At 57.4% G+C, this 12384-nt stretch overlaps 4 protein-coding genes across 4 annotated transcripts; all 4 read left to right on the forward strand.

The window, feature by feature from the left end:
- The first annotated feature begins 822 nt into the window (after positions 1-822).
- On the forward strand, positions 823-2706 carry IE81DRAFT_320233 (hypothetical protein). The gene is made up of 3 exons (XM_025512956.1): positions 823-1380; positions 1460-1747; positions 1826-2706. The coding sequence occupies exons 1-3, from the start codon at positions 1211-1213 to the stop codon at positions 2229-2231; spliced, it is 864 nt and encodes a 287-aa protein (XP_025372630.1). The 5' UTR covers positions 823-1210; the 3' UTR covers positions 2232-2706.
- A 769-nt stretch (positions 2707-3475) lies between these two features.
- IE81DRAFT_320235 (hypothetical protein) lies at positions 3476-6405 on the forward strand. Its single transcript, XM_025512957.1, has 2 exons — positions 3476-5667; positions 5752-6405. The coding sequence occupies exons 1-2, from the start codon at positions 3741-3743 to the stop codon at positions 6036-6038; spliced, it is 2214 nt and encodes a 737-aa protein (XP_025372631.1). The 5' UTR covers positions 3476-3740; the 3' UTR covers positions 6039-6405.
- A 286-nt stretch (positions 6406-6691) lies between these two features.
- Positions 6692-8705, forward strand: IE81DRAFT_320236 (NAD(P)-binding protein). Its single transcript, XM_025512958.1, has 5 exons — positions 6692-6982; positions 7063-7596; positions 7697-8106; positions 8179-8297; positions 8376-8705. Exons 1-5 carry the CDS (start codon positions 6972-6974, stop codon positions 8451-8453), a joined length of 1152 nt encoding a protein of 383 aa, XP_025372632.1. The 5' UTR covers positions 6692-6971; the 3' UTR covers positions 8454-8705.
- Positions 8706-9393: 688 nt separating this feature from the next.
- On the forward strand, positions 9394-11108 carry IE81DRAFT_333320 (RNI-like protein; the record flags this gene model as incomplete). Its single annotated transcript, XM_025515366.1, has 4 exons — positions 9394-9603; positions 9690-10531; positions 10605-10725; positions 10887-11108. 4 exons carry the CDS (start codon positions 9394-9396, stop codon positions 11106-11108), a joined length of 1395 nt encoding a protein of 464 aa, XP_025372633.1.
- Between the last annotated feature and the right edge of the window lie 1276 nt (positions 11109-12384).

Genomic DNA, 12384 nt, shown 5'->3' on the forward strand with positions numbered 1-12384 from the left:
AGCGATCGCTAGACAATTCTGAAAGCCACACGTTGAGAGCTGTGGCAGCTGCGCTCGTTGATGCTTTGGCTTGGCCCTTGGCCCTTTGGCCTGCCCGGCGCAGTTTAAGCGGAAGCGTGACGCCTGGCAACACCGCTTGGATGCTTCGCTAATCGAATCGTGAATGGCCTTGCTCGCACTCAGTCAGAACAGTTAGGCTTGTGCCGATACTCGCTTGAGAGATGCGGATGGTGAGCCCACGGATGCATGCGTTCGGACATTGAGCCGAGCGTCGATGCGCATCAATCGAGTGTGAAGAGCGAAGGGCAGCGCGGTGAAGTCATCGCGGAAAATGGATTAATTGCTGCGAGGGATCAGTGGAGTGAATCAAATTACGAATGTGAATGAGACCCCGCTTGCTGAGCAGCGTCGCGTGCGGATGCGGCCGGCAAGAGGCGCAGCTAGAGGCGATGCACAAGCGGGCGACACAGCATCGGCGAGACAGCAGGAGAAGCGTCGAGACAGCAGACGGGCTGTGCTGCTGTTGCTGCGTCTCTAGCCTAGCTCTGCTGTATAGCCTTGCCTTCTTGCTGCCCAGCTGCCTGCAGTGCATGTCGCTTGAGCCCTTCGTTCAATTGCCAACCCTGAGCTATACATCAGCAGCGGGCCTACACTTTGACTCTGACTCATGAATCACAATGACGATGTCGGAGTCCTCCGCTGCACTCGGACTGCACCAGGCGAAAAAGAGATCCACGCTCTCGCCTCTTCCTGTATAAAGCCAAGGTAGCACCTTCACGCGCACCCTCCCTCACTCTCTCCCTTAGCCTTGCACCTCTTCGCGCCGCACTCCCGCCTCCACGCGAATACTACAACTCTTCTCCGTTCCTCTCTCTACTGGGAGCAACCTCTGCCCAACCTTTTGCTTTCTACGTTTGAGCTCGCGCCAAAATGGCTGGTCGTGGTTTCTGCGTCGGTATCGGTGAGTACTCGCGCCGTGTAAGCCAAGTGCCTCGGTACATTCATGTCGCAGGGGAGCAGGAGCGGGGCGCTGTCGCACCCACACGCTTGGTCTGCGCATGTCGCGTGCGCAGCTCGCATCAGCATCACGACAGGACAAAAAGCGGGGCGTTGCCATGTTTGGCCAGCATCCACCACTTTGCGCATGCTAGATGGATTCTTTTCAGCCATGCGCAGTACTGTGTCCAGCATACTCTACTGAAAGGTAGCCATGGCATCCCCTGTCTCGCTCGTGCATTCCCTCTCTCCGCCTGCTAGGCACGCGCATCATACTTCGCTCGTGGCCGATGTGTGCTCAATCATGCTCTCTGACGCTTTGATAATCACTTCATGGGGTGCAGGCGAAATCTTGGCATTTGCTGCTCTGGTGTTGACCATCCTGTGAGTCACATGAGAACGTTCCACTTGCGCGAAAGCCACATATCACTTACATGCTGCCCCTTCTGGTCGCGCTGCGCAGTGTCAACATTGGACAAATCTCTCAGAACATTGTATCTCGCAACATCTACTACGCCGAGCTTGACCTGACAAACTTCGAAGCTACTCTCCGAGCCCAGGCGGGATCCGCTGGAGGCGTCTCTGGCGTGTACGCGAGCGACCAGTCGTCTCCTCTTGGCCAGAGCCAGGGTCTGCGCAACACCTACCAGTGGGGTCTTTACAACTACTGCGGAGGCCAGAACGAGGACCAGAACCGAGCCTGTGTGGACAGCCGTTTCGGAGCGGGCCGCTTCCAGCCAGCAGAGACTATGTCAGTATGGATGAACTTTTGCTTGGGGCATACCACGAGGCAAGCTTTGACATGACGTTCCGCGCTCCTGCATCACAGTTACGCCGACTTGCCCACCGAGTACCAAACCCTTTTCAACCAGACCGTCAGCCAAGGCACATTTGCGGACAGCAGCTACCTTGGTCGTTTCTCCCATGCGGCCTTCTACCTCGTTTTTGTCGGCACCGTGCTAGCAGGTGTGACCTTCTTGGTCGTCTTCCTGGCGCACCGCTTCGCGTTCCTTTGCGCGGCGCTCACAGCTCTGGCTGGAGCGGCGTGCATCGGTGCAGGTGCTGCCATCTACACCGCCATCCTTGTCAAGACGCGCGACTCGATCGAGAGCCTTGGCGGAGCAGAGCTCACCCTCAACAACGCTCTTTGGATGCTGTGGGCAGCGTTTGGCTCTCTTGCACTTGCCATCGTGCCCTTGATCCTCTCTTGCTGCTTCGGACGCAACAAGTACTAGACTGCTAAGTTTCATAGCGACGATCAGCAAGTTGCCGACCAGAGCTTGCTCGAACACCGATCGCAGAGCCTCAGCCACGTCCCGATACCCCTGCAGGTGGTGACACAGAGAGTACTCTGGTCGCTCCTGCACAGCCCAGCACTCGCATTGCAGAGCTTGGTTCCCTTCCGACGCCCACTTCGCACAGACATCACATCGACACGAACCGAAAAATCACCACCACACTTCTGCACGTTGAGCTGTTCACTTTATGATGAGGACTTGCTGAGAATGTCAGAAACACGTACCGCATTCCGCGCAAGTATCTGCGATCTGAAGAAGATTGCCCCTTCGAGAACGCTTGATCTACGAACTACTTGACCCCCTTTATTTTTCGCCTTGTGTGCATACATTTCGATTTCCCGTCTCACTCCGCTGGCCTTCGCGGGCATGTACCCATACGAATTAATTGCAATACCGATCAAATCAGCTCTTGCTCTTTGACGTGTGTGGGTGGCAATAGAATTCACAGGTGGGATTCTCCCATCGTTGTGCCACCTATCGATGACCGCTCACAGCGCGAGGCAGGACGATGGTCGACCATGACCCGACCTTCCCCAGCTAGAGTCCCGCTGTAAGAAATTGTGTGGTGCATGGACGAAGTTCGAAGCTGAAGGTCTGCTGCTTTGAGTTCCGTCTAAGTGATCTCGCATCAATGGTGAGTCTGAGACCACTGTCGAGTAGGGCGCTCACAAAGTCGTGAGTCGTACGTAAACCACCAGCAGCGCGACTCAGACAGACACCATCCACTGCGCGCACCTCTCGAAGCATTCGCGATTCGCATGATCGCGCTAGCCAGAACTCGTGACTATCGATGGCAGCTCCGCACTCGCAGACTTCTCAGCCTTCGCTTGCCTTGGTGGAGGCTTTACAGCATTCGACAATACGCTCATGTCGTTTATGTCACTCACACTCTGCGGGCAGCAGTTGGTGGAGCGGCAAGCCGCGGACAAGGTAGCTGACATCCACGACTCTGACTGCACGGCCAACAGGGCTGATGAGTAATGCGAGGCGCGTACGACGCGCTCACGTATCTGCAGCAGCAGGAACACGGAGATAACAGCGTTCGACCGCCTCTTCTCAAAAACAGCTTGGAAACGAGGACCCTGTGATATGTACGTGCAGTAGTAGGGGAGAGTAGCGGTGGATGCTTACTGGTGAGGGAGTGCCTGTACATGCAGCTGCTGGCTTCCAATCGGCCTCGCCTACCTTCCTAGGTGGCCCCCATCCTTCATGAGAGGGTTGTGCGAATCCTTCTTCGCCCCACCCACCAAGCACTGCTCCGTAGTCTTGAGTAGCCACTCTCCAGCGACTTCGAGGGCCCTCTCTCAGCCCAGCGCCATGCCGCAGTCAGATCCGATTCAGCCCCAACGAGGGGAGAGGCAGCCTTTGCTGTCAGACACCAATGACGGGACGGGAGCGCCAGATCCTGCGTATGGACCATCTGAGCCTCAACCGAGAGCACCGGTCATGGATGATCATCTGGCTTGGTTGGCCGGCATTCCGTGGTACAGACGACCAGCTGCAGCTTGGTTGCTGCCCGTCGTGCTCATCCTCGCCACTGCTGGTGGACTGTGCATGGCACCAAAGCAAGAGATTTTGACACAATTGGTGTGCCACGAGCTCGGTCTGGATGGCAGAGGTGACATGAGTCCCTCGCCTAATGTCCTGCAGCATCTCTCGCTCGTGGAGCTTGTCAGTACGGCACCACTCAACAGCTCAGCTCACTGCAGAACAATCCCAGCAGTGCAGTCGGGTCTCTCTGCTTTGCAGCTAAGGATGGATCTTGCGATGGGCATCGCAGCAGTCATCACCACTGGCTTCTGGGGCTCGCTATCAGACCGATTTGGCAGAACTCTTGTCTTGCGCCTTGGCGTCCTTGGTTTTCTCGCCAGCGACCTCTGCTTCATCTCGGTGGCACGATTACCGTTGGAGCAAGTACCGCTGGGCAGCAACTTTTTGGTCGTCGGTGCATTGGTGTTTGGAATCTTTGGCGGCTTTGCGACGCTAGCTGCTGCTTGCCAGGCCTACATTGCCGACACCACGCCGTCCGGCTCCAAGAGTCGCGCTCTGAGCGTGTTTGGTGGGCTGATGTTCCTCGGCTTCGGCCTCGGCCCACTGCTGGGTGGCAACATCAGCACGCACTCCAACAACCTCGTCCTGCCTTTCTACGTCGCTCTCGGCGCCCACGTCCTGTACGCTCTTCTCGCCTTTGCTGTGCTGCCAGAAAGTGTGAGCAAGGCGCGGATGGAGCTTGCACAGAAGGAGTTCCGCAGACTTGTCGAACAAGCTGATGCAGACGAAGGCCGTGCAGGCGCCCATGATCGATACGTCGCGCATCAGACGACACGAGCGTGCGGTCCGCTGGGAGGTGCGCGCCGCCGCCTGAACCGCGTCGTCGCAACGGCAATTCCGATCTTCTTGATGCCATTCCAGCCACTAGCACTTCTGGCGCCCAAGATGCGCCTCGTCTTGGACGAGCCTCCGCGCACGGAATGGACCCCACGCGAGTCTCGTCTTCATCCGGAAGCCTCCGCGTCGCACATTTCGGTCTCGAGGATACGCCAAAGCAAAAGAGATTGGAACCTCACCTTGCTCTCGGCGGGCTACTTCTTGGAGGCGAGCGTCATCGGCATTCTGAGCCCAAAGATTTCGTATGCGCAGTATCGATTTGATTGGGCACCTGCCCAGCTCGGCGCATACATCAGCTTTGGAGCCATTTGCCGCGTCGTTGCTCTCATCGCCATCATTCCTTTGCTAATCAAATTGGTGCATCGCCCCAAGCGCTCCATCGCTCTGCCCCACGATCACGTCAATGCGGTCCAAGTGCTAGACGCTGAAGGCCGCATTCTGGATGTGCAAGATGAGAGGGACAGTGACCGCGCCGTTGGTGATGATGCAGCAGCCGAAGATCGCCACGCCGACCTGCCGGCCAACTTTGCAGAGGCTACGGGGATGGGCACCGCAGAACCTCAGCTCGGTGCTCACGGCGCGGGCGCAACTGGATCTGGCGCATCCCACTCAGTGGAAGACCTTTGGCTTTTGCGTGCCAAGCACATTCGCCTGCTGCACGACTCGCGCTTCGATCGTCGGCTCGCGCTCTTCAGCATCTGCTTGTATCTTGCTGGGTACGTCGGAATCGTCTTTACAGCTGGCCAAGGCCCAATCCCATTCCTCATCAGTAACGCAGTCACCAGTCTTGGTGGCGCGGCTCCCGCTGCGATGAGCTCTCTAGCGCTCGCACTGCTTGAGCGGGAGACGGATTCCGGCAAACTCTTCGCAGCGTGGGCAGTGCTGAGTGCGATTGCCACCACCGTCGTTGGTCCGACTGTCTTCATCAGCGTATACGAGAGGACGACCAATACGTATCCGGAAGCCATGTTCGTATTGGCCATGGGTGAGTGAAAGGAAGCTTGCTTGACTTCTAGCAGCGCTGTTCCGCTGTGGACTCACGCATGCCAAACATCGCTCCTCGCACAAGGCGTCTTCACCGTCGCTTTTGTATTCGTGGCTCTTGTGCGACTCCGGAGATCGCACTCCTTGCCCTCGCTGCCTGCCAGGCCTCACACCACAGCCTCTCGAGCAGCCGCTCTGGCCGCCAAGCGCAAGAGTGTCGAAAGTCTGAACGCGAACGCACAGGACGGCGCTCAGTATGGCTCTACACGAAGCGCAAGCTCCAGCGAAGCAGGCAACACCTCTACCAGGAGCAAGTGGCGCATGAGGCCTTTGAGTCCTTGGCAAGCTCGCAACGACGATGCCGAGAGATAGCGGCTGCTCTTGTGCGTGGCATACTATACACATCGACTGCTACTATACACACGATTGCTACTCTACACATCGACTGCTACTATACACATCGACTGCCCCTTTCGCTCCATCAACTTGATGACCGTCGAGCTGGATTGCTGATGGCCAGCAGCAATGCCGAAGCGCTCCTCTGCTTAGCTTTCTCGTCATACACTTATCCGCACTCCGCATCTCTGCCTGTACACCATCTCGGAGCCCACCTCCCTATGGGCTTTCTTGCTTCGTCTCGTATCTAGCGGCCTCTTTCCCTTCAGGGATTGTAGATTGGACACCCACAATCCGATTGGCAATCTGCCAGCGTCGAGCCAGCCTTGTCTCCATAGCCAGAGTGGCATTCATGAATGCTTTTCGCGACCACGCAGGCCTGACTCTTCGAAGACTCACAAATCGGTGTGACGCGGCGAGTCACTGTGAAGGACAAACAGTGAAAAGTCCACGATGCTGTAGGTGAGCTTTTTGGTCGCCGAGCGGTGTGGAGGCGGTATGCAGTGGAGCTGTGTGGTCGCAGCCAGGGACCCCTCCCCCTCCACCTGCTGCTGTTGTAGGCGGCGTGACGCGCGTATGTTATGCGGTGTGCCCGCCCCAGTCACCAATTTCGAGTGTCCCACCAATCCTCCACCGCCCACCAAAACGGACATGAAACAGGCCGCCTGCGGTCTGAGTGCGCAGCATTGGCGGGGTACGAGCTCCTGGACATTGTGATTCGCATTGGCTGCTCGTCCTTGCACCCACGACTGTGACTCACGGCGACGTGCGATCGCGATCACCTATCCATCACCATCTACGCAGACCACTCACACCTGCTGCACGTCAAAGAGGCTTCATGCAACATTCACACTGAAAGCACGAGGTTCCGTTTTTGCCTCTTGCACTCCTCCTCACCCGTGCTTCGCCATGTCTATTCCGTAAGTCAGGAGGGCATCAGCGTGCGACAGTGGCTCGCGAACCCAGTCTGTTGTTGACCTACACTGGCCTGCCGCCACAGCACCTCACAAAAGGTTTTGCGCCTAGAGAAGCCTCATGATCAGCAAAAAGGACAAAGGAACCTCGCGGCTGTGCGTGAAGCACTAGTGCCAGATGCCAAGGATGGGCAGGTACTGGTCCAGATTCACGCTGCTGGCTTCAACAGGAGAGACGAGTGGGCGATGCTGGGCGCTTATCCTGGCTTGACCTACAAGGACTCTACCTTGGGGTGCGATGGAGCGGGAGTCATCGTCCGGGGAGATGCAGCTTCGAAGCCCACCCATCCTCAAGGTCTTGTGCTGCTAGTACCCACTCGGGGCTGGGCCTCCGATAAAGCTGGTCCAGAGGGTGAATTGCCGAACAGCACAGAGAGCAAACAGGTGAATGACCTGGGAGGGAAAGGCTTTGGCTTGCTTGGCGCGACGAAACCGACTTCAGGAGCAGGAACTTTTGCGGAGTACATTCAGGTTGGTAAAGATCAGGTTGCAGATGCACCCCGCCATCTCGATGCGGTGCAAGCAGCATGCTTGCCCTGCGGTGGAGTGACTGCATACAGGTGAGTGGAGGGGCGCGCGTTCATAGGGCACAAGCGGAGGATCGGAAGCAGCCCTGATGAGCGATTTCATGACCTCTGCTGGCGCCTTGCCTCCCATCAGGGCCCTCTTCACCAAAGGTCAACTGCAGAGCGGTCAGAATCTGCTGGTCACGGGAATCGGTGGAGGTGTGGCCCTGCTGGCTTTGCAGCTCGCCGTCGCTGCTGGTGCCAACGTGTATGTGACGGGGGGAAGCGATGCGAAGATTGCTCGAGCGAAGGAGCTCGGCGCCAAGGGCGGCGCGATTTACAAGGATGCCACGTGGCCAGAGCAGATCCGAAAATTGTTGGCGGAGCACAGCAAGGACAGACCCTATTTGGACGTGGTGCTGGATAGCGCGGGTGGTGAGATACCGGCCCAGGCGGCCAAATCTGGCATCAGAAATGGAGGAAAGATTGTGTGTTTTGGAATGACGGCGGTCCCTAAGATGACGTTCACGATGCGCGAAGTGCTGAAGAACGTCGACATCCTGGGTGAGTCTGCCAGAAAGGCCTCGGAGCGTCTGCATGCTGAGCTGGGTATGCTTCGCCCTGCGAACCAAACAGGTTCGACGATGGGAAGCGCAGCAGAGTTCCGGGATATGCTCAAATTCGTCGAGAAGCACAAAATCGTGCCCATTGTTGACACGGTTCTGCAAGGCTTGGATGAAGCTAAGAAAGGCTTTGTGAGTCATGGCTTGGTTCAGCAATTCGCTGCCCCCTCTTGCTGACTAGATCCTTCCACGGCATCACCTATGCTTCAGCCTCTGCTGGCTGACGCTGACAAGAGGAGCGGTGGCAAGGTGGTCGTATCGTTGGTGTCGAATCAATCGAAGCTTTGAGCACGGCACGAACACCATTCCTCCCATTCCTTCAGTGACTTGGCCCAATCACCTTCCTGCCTGTGCTCGAGGCCTCACACTTCGCGTAATGCTACGTCTGACACAGCAGAACGTAGCGTGTATGCTGAGTCTCCTGATTGAGGTCAAGCGTTCTTCGACGGCGTTCATTTTCGATCTGATTTGCTGCTCACTTGTGCAGTGCTTTTGATCCAGCAGGCCATGGAGGCAGGGCTCGAGCGAGCTTGAAGTCACAGTCATGATCGAGTGGGTTGACGAGGCTTGTGTGCCGTGCTGTATAAGGTATCAAACGCGTGCGGCGTTGCTCTTGTCGCGGGCTGAAGGTTACCGTGCGGTCACGTGACCTGAATGCGACGCGGCGGCCGGGCGCGGCCTGGTATATACGTCAATCAAAATGGTGAATTTAGGAACCAACATCAGCGGCATATTTGGCAGAGAAGCAGCAGCAGCAGCGCAAGAGGGAAGAGAAAAACACGCCCGCCGCGCGCGTCGCCCTTGAGACTGCGTGCGCAGTCCACACGACCAAGCAGCATCCTGCTGCTGCTTCTGCTTCTGCTGCTGCTGCTGCTGCTGCTGCATGCTGCTGGGTTGCATGTCAAACGTCTTACTCACGACTGTACGTGCAGTCAGCGACCGCGGTGCTGACAGCAGACGGAGACGTGATGTGGAAAAGTTGGAGAGACCGGGCTGCCAAAGGAAGAGGACACAGGACCCAGAGGGCTCGCTATGCTCGCGACTCTTGACCCTCACAACATTCGCTGATGTGTCTCATCTCATTACGAAGTCGCTCAACTGGCATCTCAAACTCTTGACCTCAAACTTTGCCAGCCAAGTACCGACCCTTTTGATCCGATCCAATAAGAGTCTTAGAAGCACTCGTACCTCGCTGCATCACAACACGTCTGCCTCGCCCCTCCAAGCCATGTCGGAGGCCGTTGCGGACGAGTCCAAAATCTTTAGGTTGAAGGGAGAGAAGCAGCTAAAGCTGAGCACTGCCGAGGATGCCGCCCCTTACGTTGCCCAGATCGAGGCCATCGACGGTTTGCAAGAAGTTCATTTCGGAGGCAACTCGCTCGGCACTGCAGCTTGCGTGGCTTTCGCAGAGGTCCTAAAGACAAAGACGACGCTAAGGGTGAGCATCGAAGCGCGAGCGAAGTGGTGTTTCATACTGCAACATGAGATCTGCACATCTGCTGATGAGCGCCGTCGCTCCTGCAGGTCGCGGACTTCGCCGACATTTTCACGGGTCGACTGATCGACGAGATTCCCGACGCACTTCGAGCTCTGTGCAATGCGCTGCTTCACCACGAGCATCTGGACGAGCTTGACTTGTCCGACAACGCGTTTGGTGGCAGAAGCGCAGAGCCAATGGTAGAGCTGCTCAGCAACAACCACTCCATCAAAGTACTGAAGCTAAACAACAATGGCCTAGGCATCGATGGAGGTCGCATCGTATCGGGCGCTTTGACGGTCGCAGCCAAGAAGCTCGCAGACTCTGGCATACAATCGCAGTTGCACACTGTCATTTGCGGAAGAAACCGCTTGGAGAATGGGTCGGCGCCGCAATGGGCGGAGGCGTTTGCTGCTCACAAGACGCTCAGAGTGGTGCGCATGTACCAGAACGGTATCCGCATGGAAGGCATCCAGGCCATCGTAGCTGGACTGCGAGAGTGCAAAGACTTGGAATGGTTGGATCTCGGTGATAACACCGCCACCCTGAAGGGATCAATAGCCATCGCTACCAGCCTGCCAAGCTGGCCAAAATTGCAAACCCTTGACCTCACCGACTGCCTGTTGCGTCCCCGAGGCGGTGTTTTGGTCGCCAATGCCCTCGCCAAGGGTCACAACACAGAGCTCAAGAAGCTTCAATTAGGATACTGCGAGCTGGACAGCAAAGCCCTCAGCGCGCTGGCAAAGGCGATCACCCTCCAACTTTCAAACCTCACCAGGCTCGAAATCAACGGCAACTTTGCAGACGAAGAGGATGACTGTATCGAGGCCATCAAATCAGCTCTGGAGGAGCACGGGCATCTGGATGGTCTCGATGATTTAGATGATCTGTAAGTGGGCGGGCAGGACCGCTACTTGTTGGTGTACTAGCTGACATTTCCATCTGCATGCTATGATTCGCAGTGATCCCGAGGGCGAGATCGACGACTCCGAAGATGAGGCTAGCGACGAGGAGAGCGGCGAAAATGAGGAAAAAGAGACCGGGGCAGTGGCAGCCGGCGTGCCCACAGCAGATCAAGATACGGTGAGCAGACGCAAAGTGCTACTGCGCGCCTGCCCACCAACGCCTGACACAGTCGTGACATTTACTCCAGATCAATGTCCCCAGCATCACCAACGATCCCGCCAAGGCCGCTGCGGCTGCCGTCGCCGCACCCGCTGCAACCGCTGCCGTGGCTGGAACAGGTATCGCCCGAGCGGTCGACAATCTGGTACACCCCGCAGAAAAAGAAACTTCCGAATCGTCCGAGCAGCCAAAAGGCGGAGAGGCTGAGCAGTCCACCGCCGCTTTCGAGCCAATCACCGACGCAACGCAGCCTGAAAGCACAGCAAGAATTCAGGACGTTCAGGAACCGGAAGCTGTGCCCTCATCAGGTGCTGCAGAACCGCAAATTCCAGCGCTCGTAGCTGTTGCCGAGCCGGAAGCTCAAGGCCAGGCCGAGACCATAGAAGAGGCAGCAGAGGCAAAGGGTCCCCAAACCGCTTTGCACGTAGTGCAGCAGGACCAAGCTTCGCACTCAGAAGACGTTGGCCCCACCCAAACCACCGAATCTCAAGCGAATGAAGTGTCTGAGAAACTTGCTACCTTGGAGCTAGATGACGCAAGCGCTGCATCGACGGAAGCCGAGCCACAGCGCATCTCGCAAGGACTTGTGCCGGACGTTGAAGATTCAGCCGAGGCAGCTGCAACCACACAGACGGCCTCTGAGGACGCTGAAACAGTCGGAGACGCGCCGAAAGCTAGTATTGCCGTGGACACTGCGGCTGGGGTCGCTGAGACTGTCGAAGCAGCGCCTCAGGACAGACTTGCAGCTGAGACTGCCGCGGAGGTTGCCGAGGCTGCAGATGAAGCGCCAGAGCCGCAAGTGGCTGCGGACACAGCTGCCGAGGTTGCTGAGGCTGCAGATGAAGTGCCAGAGCCACAAGTGGCTGCGGAGACAGCTGCTGAGGTAGCTGAGAGCGCACAGGAAGTTCTTGAGTCCAAAGTGGCTGCGGAAAACGCTTCTGAAGTCGCAGATTCGGCTCAGGACGCCTTGCAACCGGCGCGAGAAGAAGCAATTGCTCCGGTCACTGCTGATACATCCAACGACGCCGCCATCAGCTCACAGGAAGCACACAAGCCTCAATCGGACGATGTCGGTGTCACAGCTGCCAAGGTCGCAGCTCTCTCCCTTGGCGCCGTTGGTGCTACGCAGGCTGCCTCTTCATTGGCAGAACACGCAGAATCGCGGTCTACCGAGCTTGAGAATGCGAGTGAGGCAGAGGCTCCGGGCATCGCGGCTTCTGGACAGGCTCGAGGCGATCAGCGAACACTCTCGGAAGGAGAAGACCTGCCAACGGCAGACGTTCTCCCTTCATCGCAACAAGGAGTAGCTGCTGCGGCCGGTCTGAACTCTGCGTCACACGCAGAGGTCGCTTCTCACGTCGCAGAGCAAAGTGCCGAGCCTACACATGCTGCTGATGATGCCCAGGCCGAAGAGGCATCCACAGCTCGAGATGAAGACAGAGCTGTGCCGGCGACGGCAGCGGAACCAATCACGATCGTAGCTGCTCCTATCAAGGCGACCGCGGAGCGAGACGGAGGGTCTAGCCTTTCGCCTTCTGTCAGCGCTGCGATCACTGCGGCCGCCACGGCAAATGCTGCAGTGAGCCCACCAGCGGCACGCACGGCAGATCTAGCAGC

The sequence above is a fragment of the Ceraceosorus guamensis genome, assembly GCF_003144195.1.
Source record: "Ceraceosorus guamensis strain MCA 4658 unplaced genomic scaffold IE81scaffold_5, whole genome shotgun sequence".
NCBI classification, from domain to species: Eukaryota; Fungi; Basidiomycota; class Exobasidiomycetes; order Ceraceosorales; family Ceraceosoraceae; genus Ceraceosorus; species Ceraceosorus guamensis.